At 41.5% G+C, this 23980-nt stretch overlaps 1 protein-coding gene across 2 annotated transcripts in view; it reads right to left on the bottom strand.

Annotated features, from left to right (window-relative positions):
- Positions 1-17852, bottom strand: part of TRIM8 (tripartite motif containing 8) — a 77751-nt gene extending 59899 nt beyond the window's left edge. Inside the window, exons 1-2 of one of the 2 annotated variants that reach the window (XM_054982653.1) lie at positions 17764-17852; positions 14465-15147 (exon numbers count right to left, since the gene is read on the bottom strand). In XM_054982653.1, coding sequence (XP_054838628.1) covers positions 14465-15034 — 570 coding nt within the window. In that variant the 5' untranslated portion in view covers positions 15035-15147; positions 17764-17852. Of the gene's footprint in view, positions 1-14464; positions 15148-15382; positions 17593-17763 lie in introns of those variants that run through there. The other variant, XM_054982652.1, reaches the window with a different exon arrangement.
- Positions 17853-23980: the final 6128 nt, after the last annotated feature.

Raw genomic sequence — 23980 nt, 5'->3', positions numbered from 1 at the left:
GAAAGCACAAGTCTGCTGAGCAGGATCCTTCCCGACAAGCGCAGGCTTTAATAGCTGTTCATAAATGTAATTGTTTTTAGCTCTGACAGAATTACAATTGGCAGGCTCCCAATTCAAAGCATTCTTCCCCAACCCCATTGCCCATGGCAGACGAGGCAGCACAGGAATAACTCAGGCGACATCGCACAGACTAGCCCTTCTGGAAAGCTGCTGGACCTTCAGCAAACGTTCTCTCTTCCTTAGGGAGGACTTTAGTTGTGAGCCCCTCTTATCTCAGACCTTCTGCTTCTTCATTGGAAGAAGAAGATTTATTCAACTGACATCAGGTCTTTAATTGACTCAATTTTAAAAAATTAGAAACCCTTATAGGAATGCTACACACAAACCTTAAGTTGTGCAATATACACAGCGACCTGCACACAAGGTCTAGAAATGTGCTTTAAAAAAAAGGAAGATTCAAGATCATTTGAATCACCTCCTCACGGCCTCCATCACAGTAGATCTACTACATATTATGCTAAATGAGCATACAGACTTCAGGCAGGGAGTGATTCTGGTATATACCATTAAAGTCTGCTGAAAAACTTTTAAAATACTCCTCTACATCCAAGGAAGTAGTGGTCAGGGTCAGATTAGGATCTGGGAGACACAGGTTTGAACCCCCACTCTGCCATGGAAGTTTGAAGGTTGACCTTGAGCTATTTACATATGCTCAGCCTAACCTACCTCACAGAGTTGTTGTGAGGATAAAATGGAGAACAGAACAAAATGAGCCACTTTAGGACCACATTTGAGAGAAAGATGGGGCATAAATACTTACATACATAGGGGGAAAGCAGTGTATAAATATATAAATAACCAAAAAGTATTTTGTATACTGAAAGCTGGCACTCAGGAAGAAAGGTAAAAGATAGTTCCTCCCCATAGCATGCATTTTTATTGAGTGTGGTAGCTTTTTATTTTGAATAAAATAAAAGGCTTTCCCTACATACTACTTCCAGCCAACAGGCTGATGTGATACAGCCCAGATTTTTGCTCCTTCAATCTACTTCCTCATTCTCTTGGAACCTGTGGACATCCTGATGCTTTCTCACGTAGCATATAGATGCTATACCCAGAGAACAATCAAAGGGCAATGCGAGTTTTTTTTTTTTTTTAATGAAGAGGCAGGGTCAGCCAGGGAGATGCTAGGTAATTCACATGAGAAAGCCTTTGACTTCCCTCATAACATATGGCCCAGCTGCCTAATAACACTAGGCATTAGGCTATCAGACACACACACCACACTGGGGGGAGGAGAAGATGAAAGGGCTAGGAGCAGCGAGGCTCTAGGGAAGCCAGCACCATTTATTCCTGCTCCCAGCCAATCACGAATGCCATCAGAAATGTTATTAGAGGCAACCAAAGCAGAACAAGAAGAGATAGAAAAAATAACAGATTATGCTGTCACCAAAAACCCAATAAAATATCCGGGTATATATGTAATCAGGCAAAATGACAATCTATATAAAGATGATTATCAAAAAGTCTGGACAAATATTAATGAAGATTTACAAAGATGGGAAAGATTGAAAATTTTGTGGTTAGGAAGAACTTCTGCTGTCAAAATGAACATATTACCAATGTTGAATTTTCTATTTCAAATGTTACCAATCCATATAGATGAAAAGACCTTAAAAACAGCAGAAAATGATAAATAATTTTGTATGGAGCCAGAAGAAATCAAGAATAAGATTTGAAATATTACAAGATGAAAAAAGAGGAGGTTTAACTGTACCAAATATCAAATTGTACTGCCAAGCAGCCACACTAGTCTGGATATTATATTGGATTATAAATCCAAATAGAAGGAACATCAAACTGGAGTCAACTGATACTAAAGAAGGAATCTATAATTATTTATGGACTAAGAAATCATTAAAAACTATTCCAAGGCCAAGATGGCACTTATATTTTGAAAGATGGACTATTAAAAATATGGTATCAACGCAGAAATAGAGTAAGTCTGCCAACCTCACCACTGATATCTTCAATTGATACTTACTGTGACATCAGCATAAAAACTAAAATTGATTTTATAAATTATGAATATATGATGGATAAACAAGAGAAAATAATATCATGGCAAGAAATTCAAGATGAAGGAAAAAACATTCCGTGGTTGCTGTGGTGTCTAAATTCAAAGAACAAATAACCAAAGAAGGGGACCAGTTAAGAGAGAAAATTGGTTTTGAACAATTAATCATTGGAGATTCAAAGCACTTATTAAGAAAAATATATAAAAATGTATTGTAATATGATACAAAAACAGAGCAAATTTAAAAATTGCATGATAAAATGGATGCAAAACTTTGGAGAAAATATATGCATCAGCTAGTGGGAAACCCTATGGACTAAAATTAAATTTACAGAATGTCAAATGTTAAGGGAGAATTGGTATAAAATGTTTTTTAGATGGTATATTAACTCCCAAAGACATTGCAAAAACTAATAAGAAGTATAATGGAAAGTGCTGGAAATGTAAGAATACAGATGTAATGTTTTACCACATGTGGTGGACATGCAAGAAAGCAAGAAAATATTGGACAGAAGTACATGAAGAAATGCAAAAGATATTAAAATTTAAATTTGCAATGAATCTCAACAATGTTATTAAATATTTTACCAAGTTATATTATAAAAATGCATAGTAAATTATTTAAGTACATGGTGACAGTGCATGTACAGGTCTGCCAACTGGAGAATGTTTCTATCACTTCCATAGAGCTCCATTAGGGAGCAGCTTCTCCCAGTCATGTCGCTGCTCATTTTCCCACCTAAACAAGCACGTGACTACCCAGAAGGAGCTGCCCCTTCCCCTCAGTTCTCCTGAGTCGCCATGATCTCAAACTGGACCTTGTCAGAGAGTTCACAGCAGGGCAGAAGGGATGGGTTGTGTGCCTGCACAGAATTCGATGAACAATGGTTACAGGTAGGTACAACCCTGTTTTCATCTTTCTGTGCAGTCTCCAAACTACACACAATGAGGAGCTGGGCTGAATCTCTCCAAGGCATATTTTATTAGTATTAACATCAGTATTATATGTAATAAACTTTGCAGTGAAGAAGTATCCAATTGTATAGGCAAATCGGGAATTGTGCCAACAAGTTTATAACCATTTAGAAAACTTTAAAGTGCATGGTGCTATAACATTTTTTAAGACAAAAAGAGGTTGCAGCACTGCTCTAGCTACTGCCATGTCTTGTGTGGTGTTAACATCTATAGCACAGTGTTTGATGAAAGTGCCCAATGACAACCAAGTAGCTGCCTTGCTAATGTCTGCTAACAGCAAACCTCGTATAAAGGCTGAAGAGTAGAATGAGCCCTCAGGTGTAAAGGGTTCTGGACAGCAGCATGAGGGTTCAAGAAAAATTAGAAGTATTTTTTTATAGCTGAAAATTAAAAATAATTAAGAATAAATTTAAATGAAGTGTCATAGGAGAAAAGGGAGGGAAGAGAAGAGACTGGCAATATGTTTGTAATAAATTATTAGATATGAAGATAGAAAAGATAGACTAAAGGTATTTAAACAGAAATGAAAAATTAAGAATATATACAAGCAAGCTGTATATAGATATATGATTTGACTGATGATTATATGATTTAAATGAGAGTAGTTTGTTTTATGTTTCCGTCTTAGAATTTTGATGATTGTTTTTATGTATGGTGAAAGATTGTAGACAATTGCAGTAGTGGATGATTGTAGATGTATGATTTAGATGATTGTATGATTGTAGTTCATGTTTATGCATTTATTAACTGAAATAAAAATTTATAATAAAAAAGAATGCTATCAACCATCTTCTCTTGTCTCGTTTTTGATGCATGAAAAGGCACAGCATTGGTAGTGGTTTGGATCAAGAGTAATTACAAAAAGGGTGGCGGGAGACCAGGAAACCATCTTTCAGCAAGAAATTGTAAGTAAAGCACAGCCCATGAGACAAGGGAAGGAACTTGAGCAAGCCTAACAATGTAGACCATACTAAAAAGAAGGTCTTCTGCCCTTTTAATTAGTGGGAGGTCAGAGAGAATGTCAAGCTTTGCCATCGAGTTCCTCTGTTCAGAGGAGGATATTAGACTTTCAAATGAAGGTGCCTTTGGCCTTTTCAATGGGATTCATAGGAAGAAAAAGAATAGTTCGCCATGCCTATGCTCACCCATTGGCTGTGCTCAATAGCACAGATGTGACCAAGGGTCAAACTGATACTGCATCCAGATTTATCACTGCCAAGCCATTTCCACAGCCATCAAAGAAGTTCTGAGTAGATCTGCTGGGCCAGAGGTATTCCAGAGGGGAAGGCCAAATTGTCACCTTGTCAGATTGCACCTAGCACGTCCTTGGAACTGAATAAATGTTAGGCAACAGCAGCAGACACCACTCTGTTTTTCTCTTCCTTCGCGCTTGAGGAAGACAAGCAGCAATGAGAGCCACAAACTGCAGCTTCATTCCCCCATCTACACACAAGGTCACTTAATGGTGCTTACATTCTTCCATATGTCCTCTTTTCCCCTTAATGGTAAAATAGGAACCTAAATATTATCAATTAAGGTTATGAGCAGTTATAATAAGAGCATAAGCCCACCTTACACATGCAAGTCATTTTTCACTTCATCTATCATATATGACTGTCACATGTATGATTCATGTCGCATGCCTGTGCATATTCCACTGAAAGCTAAGCCTACCCCTTCTAGCATCTGCCTATTTTTCTTGGTTGAACTCAACAAAGAGCAGGGTAGGGGCAGGGAAGGTTACATAGCTACAATGCAACCACAGAGAGCAAGCATGCATTCAGAGTTCACCAGAAATGCAGAAAAGGAGCAGAAGAAATGGTACAAGCTAAAAGAAATGCAGGTCATTTCAAGCCTAAGACTCCCAAGACATCTTTGCCTTGCACCAAGGTAGAGTCTTCTGTACAAATGTAATACCCCAGAAGCAGAGCCATCAGCATCTGTGATGGTTAAGAAACCTTAATCTTGTAGATTCCTAAGAAGAAGCCTTTCCTGCTATCTCATAAATTTAATTTCCTGCCTTCTAAATTTCCATGAAAACAAAAGCCCAGTTTAAAGAATTTGGTCTGTCCAGACAAATCAATCAAGGGGAATCAGAGAAGGAGGAGGAGAAAGAAGCTGGGTGAAGGGCGGGGGGGGGGTGATGGCAGATTTGCTGAGATCACCAAAGGCCTAATAAGTCATTACGAATTATGAAAAGTACATACGGTAGTTTGCCCAACAGAGAGAGAAATCACTACATACAACACTACTCAGTCAGCAATATAGACAGAGAAAGAACAAGGGTGCAGCAATCTAGAGGACCAGAGGGAAGTAGGACTGAATTCCTTCCAGTAAGGGAGAAATGGGAAAGACAGCCTGCAGGATTAATAGAAGTTATAGCAGCCAAGAAGGCTGGGCAACAAAAGATGCATGCTATAGGTCAGCTCAAGGAAACTGGTACTTGTCTGTGCAAGTATATTCATGTACAAGCAGAAAGCCAAGATGGGGTGCGGGGGAAATGACCTTGTTAAGTTATGCCTGTATAAAGGACAAAATACCCTTATCTCTATCTAGACCTTTTAAACTACCACACTAACAAACAACTAAAAGACCAGCCTTATGAATAAATGGAGTAACTGAACAATTCTGTTTGTCTTCTACATGGCTCTATGGTTTGACTTCTGAATCACTTCTGAATTTTTAAACACACTGAAAATGTTGGGACCCTTTGCCACAAGGATACTTTACCTCTTATACCAAAAAAAAGCCTTCTTCTGTAAGCCATCCACAGTTGCAAAGTAGGGACCTTCAGTAGTTGGCTAGAGCTAGTGAGGAGGTGATCCAGATATACCATTTGCAGGACAACAACCAGCTCCTGCTTTGCCTACTTGGGTAACACAAGCTAGTCCAGAGCCCATGCAGGAGGTCTGAAAACCATTCCCCTATCCCTCCTGTAGCACAGTGGTTAAGTGGTTCGGCTGCGAATCAGCACTCTACTGGTTCGAATCCCACTACTGCCATGAGCTCAGTAGGTGGCCTTGGGTAAGCCACTCCTCTCTGCCCCAGCACCCCAGGAGTATTGTGGGGATAATAATAACACTAACTTGTTCACCACTCTGGGTGAGGCACTAATCTGTCTAGAAGAGCGGTATATAAGCGCAGTTACTACTACTACTACTACTACTATTATTATTACTACTATTACTATTATTATTTTCAGTCCAGCATTTCTCCTCAAAGATAGCTTCTCACAAAAATCAGTTTGTGCTGGGCAAATTCATCACCTGTTCTGCCGTTTCAGAAAGCAAAGTTTTAACTTCTTTAATTTGACATCATGCAGTGAGCTTTGTCTTCTCTAAAACAGATACCTGTATCGAAAGCCCTCTTCCTGTTTATTGGCCACAACACGACTGCAGCAGTAAGACAACATTCCTTTTACGCAGCCTACAAGAGGACCAATAAACGTTTTGCTTTCATAAACATGCTGTATACAAAGACTCTTCCACTACTAAAAATAAATGCACAGTAGGGGAGAGGGAGAAGACCTCATACATACAACATTTTACTTTTACAAACCCCTTTAAAATATTGTGGCTTAAAAGTTATGGGCTTTCCTTTCAGAACCAAGTTTAATAGTAGTGATATTTTAAATGCTAGGTGTAATATAACATTAAGTCAACTGCATGAGGCCTAGTTGGAAACAGAACATGGGGTAATTTTCAGTGTGTTTATTTTATCCTACCCAACCTTTCAGATTTTAAGAGGGCATTATTAAAGGCTACTACTCCAATGGCTGTACAGTTGTATAACAAGTATCTAAGCAAATACATGTTTACAAATGGAGACATCCTTTGGGGTTGCACTGAAGACAAAGTAGGGCAATTCCTCAGCAAGCAAAATACTGAAAGGGTCCTTAACACTACATTAAGCAGGAAATGGTTCAAAAAAGGAGGTAAGTTTTAAATATACCAGAAGATGACAAACCACAGGCTACTGAAGATTACAGAGATTTCAGAATTGGTGGATATTTCAAGACTAATCCTGGGTCATGTAATTTTAACAGTATTTCTTGAGACTGAACAGTAACTTCAATGTTTGCCCAAAAGTATAGCCAACCCCATGAGCAAGTCCAACATATGCACCCATTTTATTAGGCTGCCTATAAACTATTAGAATGGTTCGAGTTCTCCAGTGCTAGCACAACTCTACACCAGACATCAAAAGTTCTGACGCTGCTGACCAACTCTGGAACCAGGAATTTAAAGTATTTTTTCAGGCCCTATTAGGAGAGTTAGGATTTTTTTCAACAGCAAGAGATACGACAGCTGAATACTGACATAACGTGCTGAACAGAGGAAGTATATTTCATCTGCAGCAGTTCAAGCCTCCTTCTGAGTAGCAGTCCACTGGCCCGAGAGCCTTTCAGTACATCTCTCATATCAGAAACACAGCCAGCCCAGAAACACATAGGTCTGCTGATTCTCTCCTTAATAGGTAGGATACCACCTTAATCTTCTACTTCGTTTACCTTTTGTTCTAGCAAGTTAATATTTCCTGAAAACTGTTGCTGGCAACTGAAAGAAGCTTTGCAAGAGCTCCTCTCTTCTGCAAGCTAAGATAAGCTTTGCAAAAAAAAAACAGTAAGTCAATATATCAGAAAACACACTATGTCATAACTTTAAAATACAGCAAAAAGAACAATAACAATAGGAGGTTTTTTTTGGCTATCAGTGCAAATTCAGAAGGTGCATATGCAATTTAGATTCAACAAATTATAGTGGTTTATATTAATCATGTATAGGTGGAGCTTTCTAATATGCAACAGAACACCTAGGTCAGTGGTGAAAGGAAAATCTCTTCTTGGGTTTTCAAACATTTAGCAGGAATGTTGAGCAGGCCCTTCTTTAGCAGTGACTTTTCTGCTACCAGAAATAATCCAGGGGCTTGATTTTCCCAGAAGGCAGAGTAAACCTAGGCAGCGTTCTAATTCTTTTTAGAATCCCACATCTGTCCACTTAGAGAATCTCTGCTCTCTAATAAACTAGAAATTTGGAAATTAATATCTCAAGTATCAACATTTCTCAGCTCACAGTATTAAGGCAACATTGTTGAGACAATCTCAAAATAAGCTTTATTCAGAAACACTACTATAGTCTATGTCACTATGTATGCTATATATTTATTTACAGCCTGCCTTTCTCACCAAAACTCAAGGCAGATTACACATTATGAATGAATGAAATCAACAACATATAACAGGGATCCCCAATACCGTGCCCATGGGCTCCATGGTGTCCACCAACACCTTTCCTGGCACCTGCCAAGTGTTTTTAGAAAGTGGGCAGGGCCAGAAGGGGCTTGTGCCCGCAGGGCTTCTTATTGGCTGTGCAGATTTTTTTAAAGTTGCTTTGGCAGCAGCTGCCACCACTGCATAAGGATCTTTACTGCATGTGTGTACAAGAAAAGATTTTTAAACAATATGTTCATTTTAAAAGGCACCCTATTAAGCAGAGTTTCCAGTTGAAATTAGAGTAATCTGTGTCCTCATTCCCTAACATTTTGTGGTTGGCTTCGCCTCCTGCAGCAGCCATTTTGTGATTATACTCACTACTCTGTGTCAGAATTTCAAAGGTGCTGACAGCCTCAAAGAGACTGGGTACCCCTGCCATATATTATGAGATATTTAGGAGTGCAATAGGACTCGGATTACAAAAATTTGGAACAGTACAAAAAGGACCAGACGATTTCTTACAAGGTGGCGAGAGGAATTACAGAATTAGAATACAATACAGTAAGAGCAGTACATACAAACAGATAATACATATAACAAACAGTGGCACAGAAAAGTCCTGTTCTCTTTATAGAAGCACCTTCCTGCCCCCTTTCCCCTATACTATACTATAGCCCTATTCTCTTAATAAAAATGCCCTCCTGAATAACTGCTTTACATAGTTTGCAGAATGAGAGAAGTGTGGCAGACTTCCTCACCTCTTCAGGCACTCCATTCCACATTGTGGGGACTATTTATTTATATTATTTATCTGCATTGTTTTCTAGTTATGTAATTCCATTGTCTGTATCTCTTGACATATCACGTCTGTTGCTTTTTTGCACTTTTAAAAATTTTTGTAATCCTAGTCCTTTTGCGTTGCTTATCAGATCTCTCATGCTATTTGATCATACCTTTAGAAAAAAAACTTCTCTAAAGAGATTTGCTGGGGCAGAAAAGGCCTATGGTATGTCAAAAAATAGAAGCCAGCATTAAGCTGCAATGCAACCATAGAGAGCAAGCTGGAAGTGAGGCCAGCATATCTAACAATATTCAAGGCAGACAACTGTCAAGACCATACACCTCAGAGCATGCCTGATTATTGTAGATTCATGTTATTAAATTTTTGTATCAAAAATAAGCAACAAAAGTCCTTCATACTCTTTCAATATCAACACTGCTTTCTTAGCAGGGCAAAACACTGCTACTTTATCTCTCCTAATCCACCTTTTTGTTCTGTTCATCAACAACTCTTGTTTTCCGGAAGTCATCGATACAGGGAAATAACCCAATGAACTAAGAGCAACTTCACACTAAGTGACAATCGTTGTTTTTCAGTTAAACAGATTTACTGTGAAAAGAACAACACAGGTCTCCAAACTGCAGGATTGGAAATGGGGGAGCTGCAACTGGCTGCAGTTCCCTACACACATACATTGCATATTTGGAGATGTATCTGCCTTTCACAATTTCTGCAGCAATCACGTTTACTGGAGAAAACACACCTAAGTGTGAAGAAGCCCTCTGAGAACTCTCTCGCCATAGAGCTAAGATTAATTTTATCCAGGAATGTCCCTGGAATGGAGATGTTCTAATTTTAACAAACCAGTAAGATAACTGGTATTTGTACGTATCAAGACAACAGTTTCTAATTCATTAAAAAGTTGTTTAACCATTCAGTATGAGTCTTAACCTTTACAATGCTTTACAATGTGACAAGAATACCATTAGCCTCTTTGTTAAAAGTTGCCAGGAATGCAATCAAGGCATTTGTGTTTAAAGCAAGTGCACACGTATGCACCCCCATACATAAGTGAGATGTCTCCACCTCCTGGCATACCCACAGCTTCCTTATCCACAAATCTCATCTCTTGGACAAAACTGAGCCAGTAACACTGGTCACGTACTGCATTATTTGTATTTAGATCACACCCATAAAATACTAACAAATGTACCACCCCTCCACATTTTAAGGCTGATCAATTTTAATATTTCCTGGTTTTAAAAAAATATAAATCAGAATCTTAGTTGACTTTCCTAAAGTTACTCATGCTGCTCTTGAGGTATTGGTACCAGCACACTTTTATCCAGTTCTCAACATCTCCCATTGTCCTTCTTCATTGATTTTCCATACATGCACCCATCTTGTCTCCTAGAACTCTTTTTAAAGGTTGTTGGTTGCTCAATAGACATAACGAAATTTATTCAACCTGCCACCCTATGGGTTTGCAAAAATATTGGAGGGGTACCTTCAAAATATTTTTATATATTAGCAAAACATCTAAACTTATAACATTTAAATTTAATGTTTTTACCCTACCTCTCCTTAATACTTAAGGAGGCTTACAAATAAAAACAAAATACAAAACCTCAAATACTAACCCACTTTATCTATTCATTTTAACACATTTGTAAGGGGGTCAAATACAGAGTATGGGGTTTCCAAGGGAAATGCTATAAAAATGCATGTTATTTTTTTTTAAGGACAGAAAAAGAAATGTATTTACCGAGAGCAGTGAGACAATAGCTGGGATGCAGGACATTCCAGGAAGTCAGGTGACCATAAGGGATTAGGTGTAAACACTGATGATTCTTCTATGAAGTACTAACTTTCAAGCAAGGGAGAAATCAAGCTCCACAAAGGAATGTATGAAGTGCGGGTGGCCATCGACTACTTGTAATTTTGTTAATTTTAGATAGCAATATCAAGATGCACAGAAATATGAGCAAAAGAAGCGGGCCCCTGCTGCCCCAACTAGCTTCCAATCTAAATCTCAACAGTAGGGAAAACAAAGGGAGGGGAATGAGAGGGAACATCAAAAAGGGATTCGTGCAAGCAAATGCAGTCACGTGTACATCAGCTCCATTCAGGAGCATGTTATGCCAATGGACACACCTGCTGGTATCAGTCTACAGGTATTGCTGCACAGAGAATTGCACAGAAGCCTAGCTCTGCAATTCTAACAAAAAATAGCAAACCCAGAGATAAAACCTGATGGTGGTGGGTAAGATTCAGAAGTGCTATAAAAGGCCAATCAGCTTTATAACAAGCAGTCTGCCACCCAGAAGTGGCTGCCTTGTCAAAGCTAAGAAAAGCTGAGGTTTCCTCTTCTGTACAACATACAGCCAGCAGATTCAAGAATAGAACCAAAGTCACCCAACTCCAACATAAGGGCAGAGTTCAGCTGCTCCAGCTGCTCCAGCCTACCACTACGCATTCAGGCAAATCCCTGCTCGAGCTTCTGGAAGGACTTTTGAGCAACTCACACAGAATGTGGCCTGGCTACAGCCAGCAGGGAAACTAAAACAGGGTGGGATGACCACAGGCTTTTGCATTAAGAGCCTACAGCAAGGAAAAAAAGAAAGGCACAGGGTAAGCCTCTAGCAAAGGATGGGTGTGGACATGACTAAAAATTCCTAAAAATTGACTCATTAAAAAGCAAAAAAGAGTCAGCTCTCAACTGAATCACTACTGGGATCTGCCAGGCTCGGGGCACCAGTCACGTCACCACCAAGCCTCTCCCAGATCTGGGAGAAAAGGCATCTTTTCTGTTTGGCCTAGCATTCCTCCCTTCTCTCCCTCACGGATGACTATTAATAGAAAGAAAAGAGGTGGAAGGGAGAAGCCAAGCCTTTTCGTTTCCCAAAAGCCTAGCTGGAGCTTCCTTCTTCCTGTGTGGGTGTGGTGGAGCCACCAGTACCTCCATTGAGGTTGTTAGCTTCCCAAAAAAACCCAGAGGGGAAGAAAGAAAATGGCCTTCCTGTTCTAACACACAGGCTCCTCTTTCTACCCAGCACACACCCCTCCCCACCCAGGCTCTGGCTGTCCAATTGGAAAATAATTCGATAGCAATGTTATTTATGACTCCTTCTCCCCCCCCCCCACCCACTCATTTCAATGGATAAATGGTGACTCATTTTGGCAGAGTTAGAATACACAGGAAGTTGTCTCTGTTTTACAGACACCACTGCTCATTTGCCGTTAAATATTTATCCTGCACAATGATGCCCCCCACAAGGAATCCAAGGGCTTCTCTGTGCCACTTTCAAACATTTCAAGGCTGCAGCCGGAGAGAATGAGGGGAAAAGCCTAGACAGTCATCCTCTGGGGAACTGTAGCATTCAACACCTTGCATGCCAGTTGACCTGCACCACAGACAAGAAGGAGTCTAGTGGCACCTTAAAAAGCAAACAAGATTTTGTTCTAGCATAAACTGCCATAAAAACTTATGCTGGAATGAAACGATGCAGTCTTTAAGGTGTCATTAGACTCCTGCTCATTTTTGCTGCAACAGATTAATACAGCTACCCCTCTCTGGAGCTCAAGGGTATTATCTTGATCCTTAGTCCAAAGTAAATACCTCCAGGTTTCCAATCAATGTAAATTAGAGCCTCCACACACAAATATGCATTAAGGGAGGAGGAGTTATAATTTTAAGAGTCTCTTAAATCCATCCTTTTGTAAACAGTCAGAATCATACGGGTAACTACTCTTGTAAAATTAAATTTTTAAAATGTCCTTGAGAATTGATCTAGACTGAGATCTTATAACCCAACTACTCCTCCACACACCTTCCTTATTTCAAGCTTCAATCCAACATTTAAAAACCACAGAGATCTGAACTGCTTTGGAAGTAGACAGTGCCTTACCTCCCCCCCCCCCCCGCCCCAAAAATCAGGGCAAATGTTAGCAGGAAGCAGGACAAATGTTAGCACTAGTTACAGAGACATTCCCTTCCCCCAACACTAAACATCAGCTTGTCAGTGGAACACTCCTTCACAGCTGTACAGCTAGGAAGATATGGCTTTACACCTCCTTCCATTGCATGAAGGCAAAGGCATTGCACAAGAAGGGTGAATTCATACACAGCTTCCCCTCTTCACAGGAGCTTGGCCAAAAAGGACAGGAAAGGGAGCGAGATGATGGTTTGACACTGACAAGCCTTACAATAGCCGGGCTGCACTGTAATCAAGGCCTTGCGCCCAACCCTTGGGAGCAAAGCTGCCTGAAACCAGATTTCGGTGCACTCAACCTTCGAGCCCATTGGATTCCTCCCTCTGCCACCTCCCACCACACTCACAATCATTCTTGTGTTGGGAGCAATAGAGGGACTGGGCCTTTTGAAAAGGCCCCCAAGGCGAGCCAAACCACAATGGGGATTTTTAATCAATAAGAAAAAAAAGTTGCCAAGAATCATACTGCATCACTGACCACTAAGAAAAGTGAATACTAGACAGACCTTTTATAACTGTTAATGGGCCTGCACTTATCTCCAACCATGTACAAACAATCTGCAGCTTTAGCAGATTTCCTCCTATTCTCTTGCTTGTTTGCAAAGCAGTTAGAAGACCTGAAGATCCTATTGTTTCCGCAGGGAAACAACCAATCTCAGGGACCACCACCACATTTTCCTCCTGCATTTCACACACTATTGTTTGCACAGCCACAGTCACACTGAAAGCAGCCCTCCCCCTTTCCCCCTTCTCCATCACATCCTGCTCAGCAAGGGTCTATTTCCCTGTGTGCATTTCTAATGAAGCCTGAAAAGATCATGTCTGCTTTTGTTTACTTCCTCATTTTCATCACATTTAAGATGTCAGCATAGCTTTCATATAGGTAGAGCAAGACTATTTTTGAGCAACCTGCAGAAAATTGTATTAGCAATGGCAGAGAAATATTTCCTGTAGGTCTTGCAAAAGACAGAGCGTTGGGGGAGGGGGAATCCTCCATCTTAACTTAAAAGCAAAAATCTTCTTTGGATGGAATTGTCCAGTGGGGTGACTTTTAAAAAAAAAAAAAAGGCTACATTTGAGTTAAAGAGGCATCCTCTCTTATTAAGACCACCAATCTGGCAGAAGAAAAGTTAAAAGGCAGAGCTACTAGGGCCAGCACTGATGTTTTGCAATATGCAATCAAGATACCTATAGAAAACCAGCTCTCATTGAACCACAAGTTGCTATTTTTGTGTTGTCATTTTGGTCCCTCCTTGGCCTCTAACCAGCACTGACAGAATTTGTTTTAAGGGCTTCTCATCTTTTCAGAAAATGGAGACTCCTCAAGACAGGGAACTAAATTTCCTTGTAACACCATAGTCACAGCCCACTAATATTCTGCAGACAAAAATTAGCAGCTTTAGAGAAGGATAATGCTCCACACTTACCCTGATCTCATTGCGCCGGATCTCCACATCACACACGGAGTGTCCCTGGTGTGCCCCACTGTAGTAACAACAGAATTGGCAAACAGCAACCTGCTCAGCCTCGCAGTGGTATAGCCGGTAGGCATTGTGCTGGGGGCAGCTCCAGGCCCTGACGTCATCTGCCTCCACCAGGAGGTGCCCACGCGCTGTGGAAGGTTGTTGCAGGTGTGTCTGAACATGGGACTGGCAGCATGGAGCCTCACATCTCAGACAGATCTTCTGGGCAGGCAAAGGTGGCCCACGGCGGCAGAAGACACAGTGCAAGACTGTGGGGGTCTTTTCCAGGTTGAGTGAGTTGAATTTCTCTACGATGTTGGTCAGCTTTAAGTTCTTCTCAAGGTTGGGCTTCTGGTTGTAGGCCTGGTTACATTCAGGACAACGCACCAACCCCGTCTCTTTGGCCCACGCCTCTCCTATGCATCCCCTACAAAAATTGTGCTTACAAGGAAGCTGGACAGGTTCCACAAAGACATGCAAGCAAATAGGGCATATAAGCTCTTCTTCAAAACAGTTCTTCCAGTTTTCAGCCATGTCTCACACCACAGAGATTTCTGTTTAAGGAAATTCTCTTTTTAAAATCAGTTTTTGGTCTAGCGATGCAGATGACAAATTTCCACTTTTGCAACAGAAAGGCCACTAAGTTGCTAATGAACCAAAAAAATTAAGAGACCAAATTAAAAGCAGAACCACGTAAAATTCAAAGTAAAACACCTCCTCCTCCTCAAAAACTCAGAAAATCCCAACAGATATAATGTAATTAACCATCTCTACTAAAGCTGAAAAGCACAGGCACATCAAAGGATTAAAACCATTAATCTTAACTCTTACAAAGCTTGTTACTTTCAATTCTGAAAAGCAAGATTTAAAAGAAAAACTTACCCAGAACCGAAAAAAAATCCATACAAAATCCAGAAGGAAGGAGTCCAGGTTCCATATAAGCTGGCCAAGTTAAAAACTGCAGCTTCGGTATTTTATGACAGTTTTCTGCCCAACATTCAGTATCTTAAGAGGCTTTTATACCTCCTGACTAAACCCCAAAAGAATTCTTTTCAATTCTTTTTCCTCCCATAAGAGAGTTCAGAATTCAAGTCTTTAATTAACTACAAAAAATCAGAGATAAAATCCAAATGCAAGGTTTTTTTAAAAAGCAGAAAAATTGGATCTAGCTTCTAACGCAGCTGAATGGTGCAGAAAAAAATTCTTCCTTGGCTTTGGGACAGTGCAATCTCAGTAGGAAGACGGGTCAGTCATTCGGATGAAATTCCAGCCCAGAGCCAAAAGAACCCTCCCATCCTTTGCTCCTTTCACAAATAGGAATGAGAAGGAAAAAACGAAGTCTCAGGAGGGTGGAAACCACTGAATTCAACCAAGAGAATCAACCTGCTCTCAGTATACCCTGGGATTTCTTCCTCTCAAAATCAGGTCTCCCTTCTGATTTTAATAAGACTGAAATGGAAACAATACTCCCCTCTCAAAAATTCTCAGTCTTTTGGAGAGTGATGGGTTGCTCTTGCTGGAAGGAAAGCAAGTATGCCTTGATCAAACTGAAAAGGAATTTCTCAACTGCTAATGAAGAGCCCAGCCCCCGCCTCTTCCCCTTTGCTTCTCTGTTTTCCTTCTGACATGAAAGCTATTTCTCCTTTTGGAACCAGCCTGCAAAAGTGGGGGGGGGGGGGAAGAGGAGAAGAGACACTCACAAGCTTAAAGGGAACTGCTGAAATGTACAATTCCAGGAGGACCCAGCCAATCCTCAGCCATTTTGAGCTGATTTTTAAAAATTGGTGAATATATTTAATTGAAGAAAGAAGAAACAAATCTATTAAGAAGAGAAAAAAGGAGAGAGGCCTGGAGGATGGCACCACCCTGCAAAGTGTGCGCCTGATGTGTCAGTGGGGGGGGGGGAGAAACGAGGGAGGGAAGAGGAGGGCTCTAAATTGAGTTTATACAGCCGCAGCTGCTGTGCCTTTTAGCTTTTATCATCAGATCAAAAAAAACCTACATGCTCCTCACAGCCACCTCCAGCCATCTTGGGTCTCCCCCCTTTTAAATAAATATATGTATTTAAAAATTGCATGTACAAATATATTATTTTCACCACAGTTCCTTAATGCTCTCTCAGTAACGAAACAACAACAAAAATGAACGAATAGGCCAATGGATCAGACAGCTTTCACCTTTACCACATGCAAAAAAATACCCCAAATTCAACCAAAGAAAAAGACAAGGAATAATTAAGAGAGGAGGCAGAGAGAAGAGGGGTTTCTATCACACTAGCGAGGAAGGAAAGAAAGAAAACGGGAGCTCCGGATCGAGTAAATTGGAGGATAAATAATCCAGGCCCCTTTACAGATTAAACCCAATACAGAGAATGCACATAGATTTTTTTTAAAAAATCGTTTTACCCATTCAAGGCGCGAGGGGAGAAGCTGAACCTAGAGCTCTCGCCTGCCTAGGAGAATTCTGCCTGCATGCACACGCAGCCGATGGAAAAGCAAAGCCCTGGGAGCCCAATATTTTGCAATAGAAAGAGTTGGGGTGATGGTACAATGAAAGGGAGGGGGTTGAAGAGATCGACAGAAGAGAAATCAGGAAGAAGGGCTGGAGGGGGGCTGCCTGTGGGGCTCGGCAGCGGCGCTGCCGCGTCTTCCTCTTCGCCTCTCCCCCTGGGGGTGGTGGACGCGCATTAGGGAAGGTGTGAAAGAGAAGGGGAGCGGGGGCATGAAGGAACTCAAGGGCGGAAGGATGACTGGAGATCAAGGGCGCATCTCTGGATCCCCCCCCCCTCCCGACTGGGCTTAAAGGAGCAGCGGCTTAGTCCGATCCTGGCGTCGCTGTTCCCGAGCGGTAGGGCCCCTTTAACCGATCAATAGCCGATCAATCAACCAGAGGAGCCTGGAAGAGCAGCAAGGACAAAACCAGGACGGGGGAGGGGGTGCAGGGGAAATCCGGAGGAGGCGCTGCTCCAGCCCCGGCCTCGCCAAGATCCGCTCCCCCTTGCCGGCTCCACTCCCAGCCCGGCCACAAGCACCGCTGCCGCCCGCCCAGTCCAGTCCCCCGCTCCGCTCTCGGCGGCGGCTGCTGTTGCTGCCACCGCCGCGGCGCTGCTCAACCCCTTCTCCAGGCCTCACGTGACCCGCCACCATTTGATCCATTAAACACAAGGCGCCCGGCCTCTCTTAAAGGGGCAACAGCGCCCCCGCCGAAGGGGCCTCTGGGTGGGCGGCAGGGGCCTCTGCCTCGGCCCGGGCGCTTCTACTTACTCGGGGCGAAGAGCGCGGCGGCGAGGTCTTTCGGTCCGTCTGAGGGGAGCCGGCCATTGCTGGGCGCCGCGCTCCGCTCTCCTACACGGGCCAGGTGTCGGCAGATGAGTCATAATAGCTATCGCCTCCCACAAAGGGGGGCGGGGAGCCGTTGCCGGGGCTGCCTATTTAACAGGGCTACGGTGCCTGTGTTCTCACAGCGTATGTATCAGGCATATATATTGTGTATAACCGATATCTCGCGTGGTGCGCTAGCTGCTGGGAGAGTGCAGGGTGCGTTGTCACCTGGAGATCTCCCCGAATTACAATGGATCTCAGGTGACAGAGATCAGTTCCCCTGGAGAAAATGGGTGCTTTGGAAAATGGACTCTCGGGCATTTATTTACGTTATTTACAGTCCATCTTTCTCACAGAGACTCAAGGCTGATTGGCACAGTGTGAGTCAGGACAATCAATTTCAAGGACATTTCAATAAACAACGTAATAGGGTATATAAATGCAAGTTTGTAACGATTTAAAACCAGCAGAAACCCAATACAGACATATTAAAAAACATAGAACTACCCAATAGAATCATACTTCAAGCAATATAGTAGCACATAGTAGTAAAGTCTGTGGTTCCCATCTCTTTACTGATGCAGCTCCTTGAGACCACTTCCTTACAGTGCAGTCCTATCAGCAAAAAGCCCTCTTGAATAATTCAGTTTTGCATCGTTTGCAGAAAACCAGGAGTGGGAGTTTTCCTGACATCTTGAAGTAGCCCATTCTTAAGGTGGGGCCACCACAGAGAATGCATGTATACAGGCAGCTGTTGGTTTTGCCCATCTGCAAGGTACCACCTGCAGAAGTCCCTGTTCAGGTAAGCAAAGCTGCTGTGGTGAGACATAGAGGCAGTCCCATAGATACGCTGGACCAAGGTCAAGAAGAGTTGGCAACCCTAGAAGGGTGACCTTTGCTAGCTTCCATAGAAAGTAACACTCCTGTAGATTGACAGCTGAGACCATCTAGATGTAATAGCCATATAAAAGAATAGCAGCTTGGCATGTCCTAGTAATGCAAAACTCTTTTGACCAGAAATCACGGTAAGATCAAAGGAATGAATATGTACTCTTTCTGGACAACCTCATGCCTCTCCTACTACCTTTAGCTTTCTTAAAAATTATTGTTCCATTTCAGTTTGGGAAGCTTCCCTGTCAGATTCATAGAACAGAAAGGGAGAAAAGATGGTCCTATGAAAATTTCACACCACTACAAGTATCCTATGCTCTTGTTGTCCGCTGTATATTTTCCAACATTTTTATCAGGGACAGGCACAATTGTTTAATAACTCCAACTAGTAAAGAGCTATCCTTTTCTTATCCCTAATTTAATGTGTTCGGGAGTTGCCTTGTTAAAATGTTACTGGGCGAGTTGCTAGACCTTTCATTTTCAGAATTCAGATCTGTTCCCAGGAGTACATTTTTCTTGTCTTTGGTGTGCACCTGTAGAAATGCATGCAACACACACACTGCCATTTCACACCTTGCAACTGCTGAGTTATATTTTGAAATGTTGCTAATGCTGTGTAGGATGATTCTGTTTTTTGTGTAACCTTTAACCAGCTTGAAAATTGTTGTAGGATAGGCTATTGTAAAGTAAATGAATACATGAAAAAGAAAAGAGCCCTCCAGCAATGTGTAAGAGGGGAATAACTTCAGACGATGATCTTTGATATGAAAATGGAGATGGAACAAGCAGGGGGGGAAAGTAAATTTCTTTTCAGCATTCACTTTCCAGGAGCTGGAAGGAGAAGATGGGAAGTTCTGAAATTTGGCAGCTCTTTCCCTTGCGACTGTGCTTACTTGGCTAGAAAAGGAGGCCATCTTTTCTGCTTTGCTACTGCTGCTACTATTTACCATTAACTTAGTGCTAAATGCTAGGTGCTGTACAGGGTGAAACAATGTATTTCTGTCCCACTCTACATTAATCAGAAAAAAAGGGGAGTGAGTGGGATAGCCTGGACTTATACAGGCATTAGAATGGCCGGAATTCTGAAGCTTGCATTTGGGCCAGATAAATGTAACATGTTAATGTATACAGATTTGGGGCATCTGAAAAACATAAATATGTGAGTTCTAGATAGGGTGGGAAATGTAAATTTTTAAATTAAAATTTCCAACATTCTTTCATGAGGTATGCCTGTAGAAGTAGTTCGTTCAACTTGGACTGGAGACAGGCAATTGTTTTTTCCAGAAAGGTGACTATACACTTATCTCACTGTCATGTCTGCTCAAAAGTCTTGCAACTTATTGTAATGCTTCCAAAACCTTTCTGGCCAGAGGTCATGATAGGATTTAAAAAATGAGTATATGGGAAGCAATGGTTGTACTATGCTTTCAACTTTCTAGACAAGTATCATTCAATTTCAATCTAAGGAGCTATTCTTTCATATCATGGAAAACAAGTATACTTGTTTTCATTTGACAAATATCGGGGTATATTTTCACATGCAAACTAATTTAAATGCATATCTATTTAAAAACCACTTATTGCATGGCATAGAGGACAATATAAAACTATATCAAAAAACAGCAGGCTGGCAAAAGAGATCTGTTGGGCCTGTTTAAATCAGACCCAATCCCTTCCTACTCTTCCCTAACTAGTCTACTTCTATACCATTTGCATGCTGTGGAGTTCCCTGGCTGGTATTCCAGCACTCTTTAGAATGCTTTTAGCATGCATTTAGAATGAGTTGCATGTGAACACTTCAGGATTAGGAGCATTAGGAAGCCCTAAAGCTTTGTAAGGGCCACTTTGCATATTATACAGTAGTAGCAATCAGCAAAACCAAAGTGTCATACACTTCCCGCACTCCCAGTTCTCATGGGAAGAAGGCAGCATGCATTTTCCCCACAGTCAGATTCATGCACACACTGGATAGGTACAGCACATGACTTTGCCTTTGGGAGATACTCACAGCTTTCCCCATGAGAGACCCTCACACATTCTGTCACTGCATCTGGACAATGTGCAAAACAGCCCTGAGAACTCATTCGCAATTCGTGTCTATATGCATAACTCAGCTAATATTAAATCATGCCAATTTTCTATTAATGTATATGTAGATAAAAATGTTTATCCTATAGTCTTTTAGGAATATGATGATATGAAATTTAAAACCAATACATCTGCTTTGGGGGAAGACAATACGCACAATACCCAAACAATTTATGCTGCCCTTGGATGTGCAGAATTGTACTACATTTTCCAGTGGTAAGGTAGACTCAGTCAACTTTCCCCCCTTGTACCATGATTTTTGCCATCACCATGGAATAATTTCATTGTGATGCTGGGTTATTTGAACCCTCCTGCTGGACTCCAGAAGCACCATGCTTTTAACAAGTTGTTAAGGAGACCACGTTGAGCACAAGATGATAAGGCAAGGTAGAAATGAAATATTTTAAATAAATATGATTTTTAGATCGTGTCTGAATGGGACCTTCTTGTTTTTCCAACACAGCCCCTTGGTACTATACTGGAAGTACAGAAAGTAGGATAAGCAAATACTTCTTCTCTGGCATAGATGCTGTGAACTCTCTTGTGTATACTATCCACATGGATCCTGCCAATGCTGGCTGGAGCCTGGTTGTGTGGAGTATAGCAATTAGATGCACATAGCAAATGAAAAGTCTCAGTTGCCTACTTTTCCGTCTGTTTGATCTATAGTGGGTTAATCTACATTTCAAAGTATGAGTTTACAATTTTTACTGGAACTATGGGATGGTGGTTAACCCACCATGGATAAAAAAGAGAAAGCAGGCCACTGAGAACATTCTTTTATATAATACAAGTGTGAACCCTTTTCAACTCTCACTGCCACTGCTGTCACTGATGGGAACTGTGAGGGATATTGAATAGAAAAGTCCAAGCACCCTAACAAAACTACATTTCCCAACGTCCTTTGGGGGTGTCAACACAACGGTTTAAAATGGTCTGAAACTTGTCACAGAGTTGTTTGTTTATATTTATGTTGTGGATGTGTCCTTGTGAGTCAAGGCCAACCTTTCTTGCTAGGAAACAGACTCACTAAAATTAATATTGAAGTGCTGGTCTTTGGGGACAAAATCTAGCCCTCTTAAAGCCAAAGGCCATGATTCCAACATATTTCAACTGTACTTTGTTTTTATAATTTTAGAAATTATCCACAAAGGAGGTTTTTAAAAAAAGAAATGCTAAATGCCCACTGTTGTTTTCTTCTCCTTCTTTGAAGACTGAGCCATTCCCTTCTCCTTTAGAAATGAACACAATGGTATATCTGTTATCAGAATTTTTTCTGCCAATCTCCTTATCAGCAGCAGCTTTTCTCACGAGGTGGGGGAGAATGTTATTAGTCCAAATCCAGGAAAATATGCAGGGTATAATATACTTTTCTGGTGCGTTTAAACAGTGTGGCCTGAAGAAAAATGCATAAGCTCAGATTCTGGATGGCATTTTCAAGAAGTAACAAAACAGTCATTGATTTTAATAGAGTAGAATTGCATCCTTAGAGTTTAGAATCTGGAAGACATGGGCATCTTCCAGTCACCAGCAGTGACTGGTGTTTTCTTCGATTCCAGTGCACATCTGATCATACTATGTTTGGGACAGTAATTCCACACTGCAGATTTTTATGTGAGCCTTCCTCATGTGCATGTCCTTCCTTTACAGACCATTCAGTTTGTGGTGTTACCCTCCCCCTCCTCTTTTTGATCATATGCAGTGGTGCTCTCAATCAAACAAAATCCATTTGTACATGTGCTATATTGCTTAGAATCATAGAATCATAGAGTTGGAAGGGATCTCCAGGGTCATATAGTCCTGCCTCCTGCACAATGCAGGAAATTCACAACTCCCTCCCCCCACACTCCCAGTGACCACTGCTTCATGCCCAGAAGATGGCAAAAAAACCCTCCAGGATCTCTGGCCAAATTGGCCTGGAGAAAATTGCTTCCTGACCCCAAAATGGCAATTGGTATTTCCCTAGGCATTAAGAAGGGGCCATGAGAACTAAGCACTGATGTAACCCTTCCTGCCCTCCCTCTCATGATCTGCCTAGGTTCATAGAATCAGCATTGCTGTCAAATGGCCATCTAGCCTCTGCTTTAAAACCTCCAAAGAAAGAGTATCCATCACCACCCGAGGAAGCCTGTTCCACTGAGGAACCGCTGTAACTGTCAGGAAGTGTTTTTTTTAACGTCTAGTCGAAAACTCTTGATTTAATTTCAACCCACTGGTTCTGGTCCAACCTTCTGGGACAATGAAAAACAACTCCACACCATCCTCTGTATGACAGCCCTTCAAGTACTTGAAGATGGTTATATCACATCTCAGTCATCTCCTCTCCAGGCTAAACATACCGAACTCCTTCAACCTTTCCACATAGGACTTGGTCTCCAGACCCCTCACCATCTTCGTTGCCCTCCTCTGGACATGTTCCAGCTTGTCTATATCCTTCTTAAATTGTGGTGCCCAAAACTGAACATAACACTCTAGGTGAGGTCAAACCAGTGCAGAGTAACTTCACATGATCTGGATACTATACTTCTGTTGATACATCCCAAAATTGCATTTGCCTATTTAGCTACCACATCACACTGCTGACTCATGTTCAGTGTATAGTCTACTAAGACCCCCTAGATCCTTTTTGCACATACTATTCCCAAGACAAGTCTCCCGCATCCTATAATTATGCATTTGATTTTTCCTACTGAAATGCCGAACTTTACATTTATCTCTGTGGAAATTCATTGTGTATGTTTTAGCCCAGTTTTCCAGCCTGTCAAGATCATCCTGTATCCTGATCCTGACTCTGTCTGCTACTGTATTTGCTGCCCCTCCCAATTTAGTAAAATCTAAAATTTAATAAACATTTCCTCTATTTCTTCACCCAAATCATTTATAAAAATGTTGACCAAAACAGGTCCAAGACCGATCCCTGAGGCACTCCACTTGTCTTCTCCAAGAAGATGAAGAACCATTAACAAGGGCTGTTTCCACACTACTCACATTCCTCTGGAACGGGGCGCAACATCATGAACAAAACGCAGAAGATAGCGTCTTCTCATGTGAGTTTTGTGCAACGTCGCGCAAAACTCGTGCGAGAAGACGCTATCTTCCGTGGTTTTTTTGTGACGTTGCGCCCCATTCCGGATGAAGGTGAGTAGTGTGGAAATGGCCAAGCACTCTCTGGATGTGATCT

Source organism: Eublepharis macularius, chromosome 6 (genome assembly GCF_028583425.1).
Source record: "Eublepharis macularius isolate TG4126 chromosome 6, MPM_Emac_v1.0, whole genome shotgun sequence".
Classification (NCBI taxonomy): domain Eukaryota; kingdom Metazoa; phylum Chordata; class Lepidosauria; order Squamata; family Eublepharidae; genus Eublepharis; species Eublepharis macularius.
The sequence above is the reverse complement of the archived record's forward strand: the minus strand, read 5'-3'. Positions and strand labels throughout refer to the sequence as shown.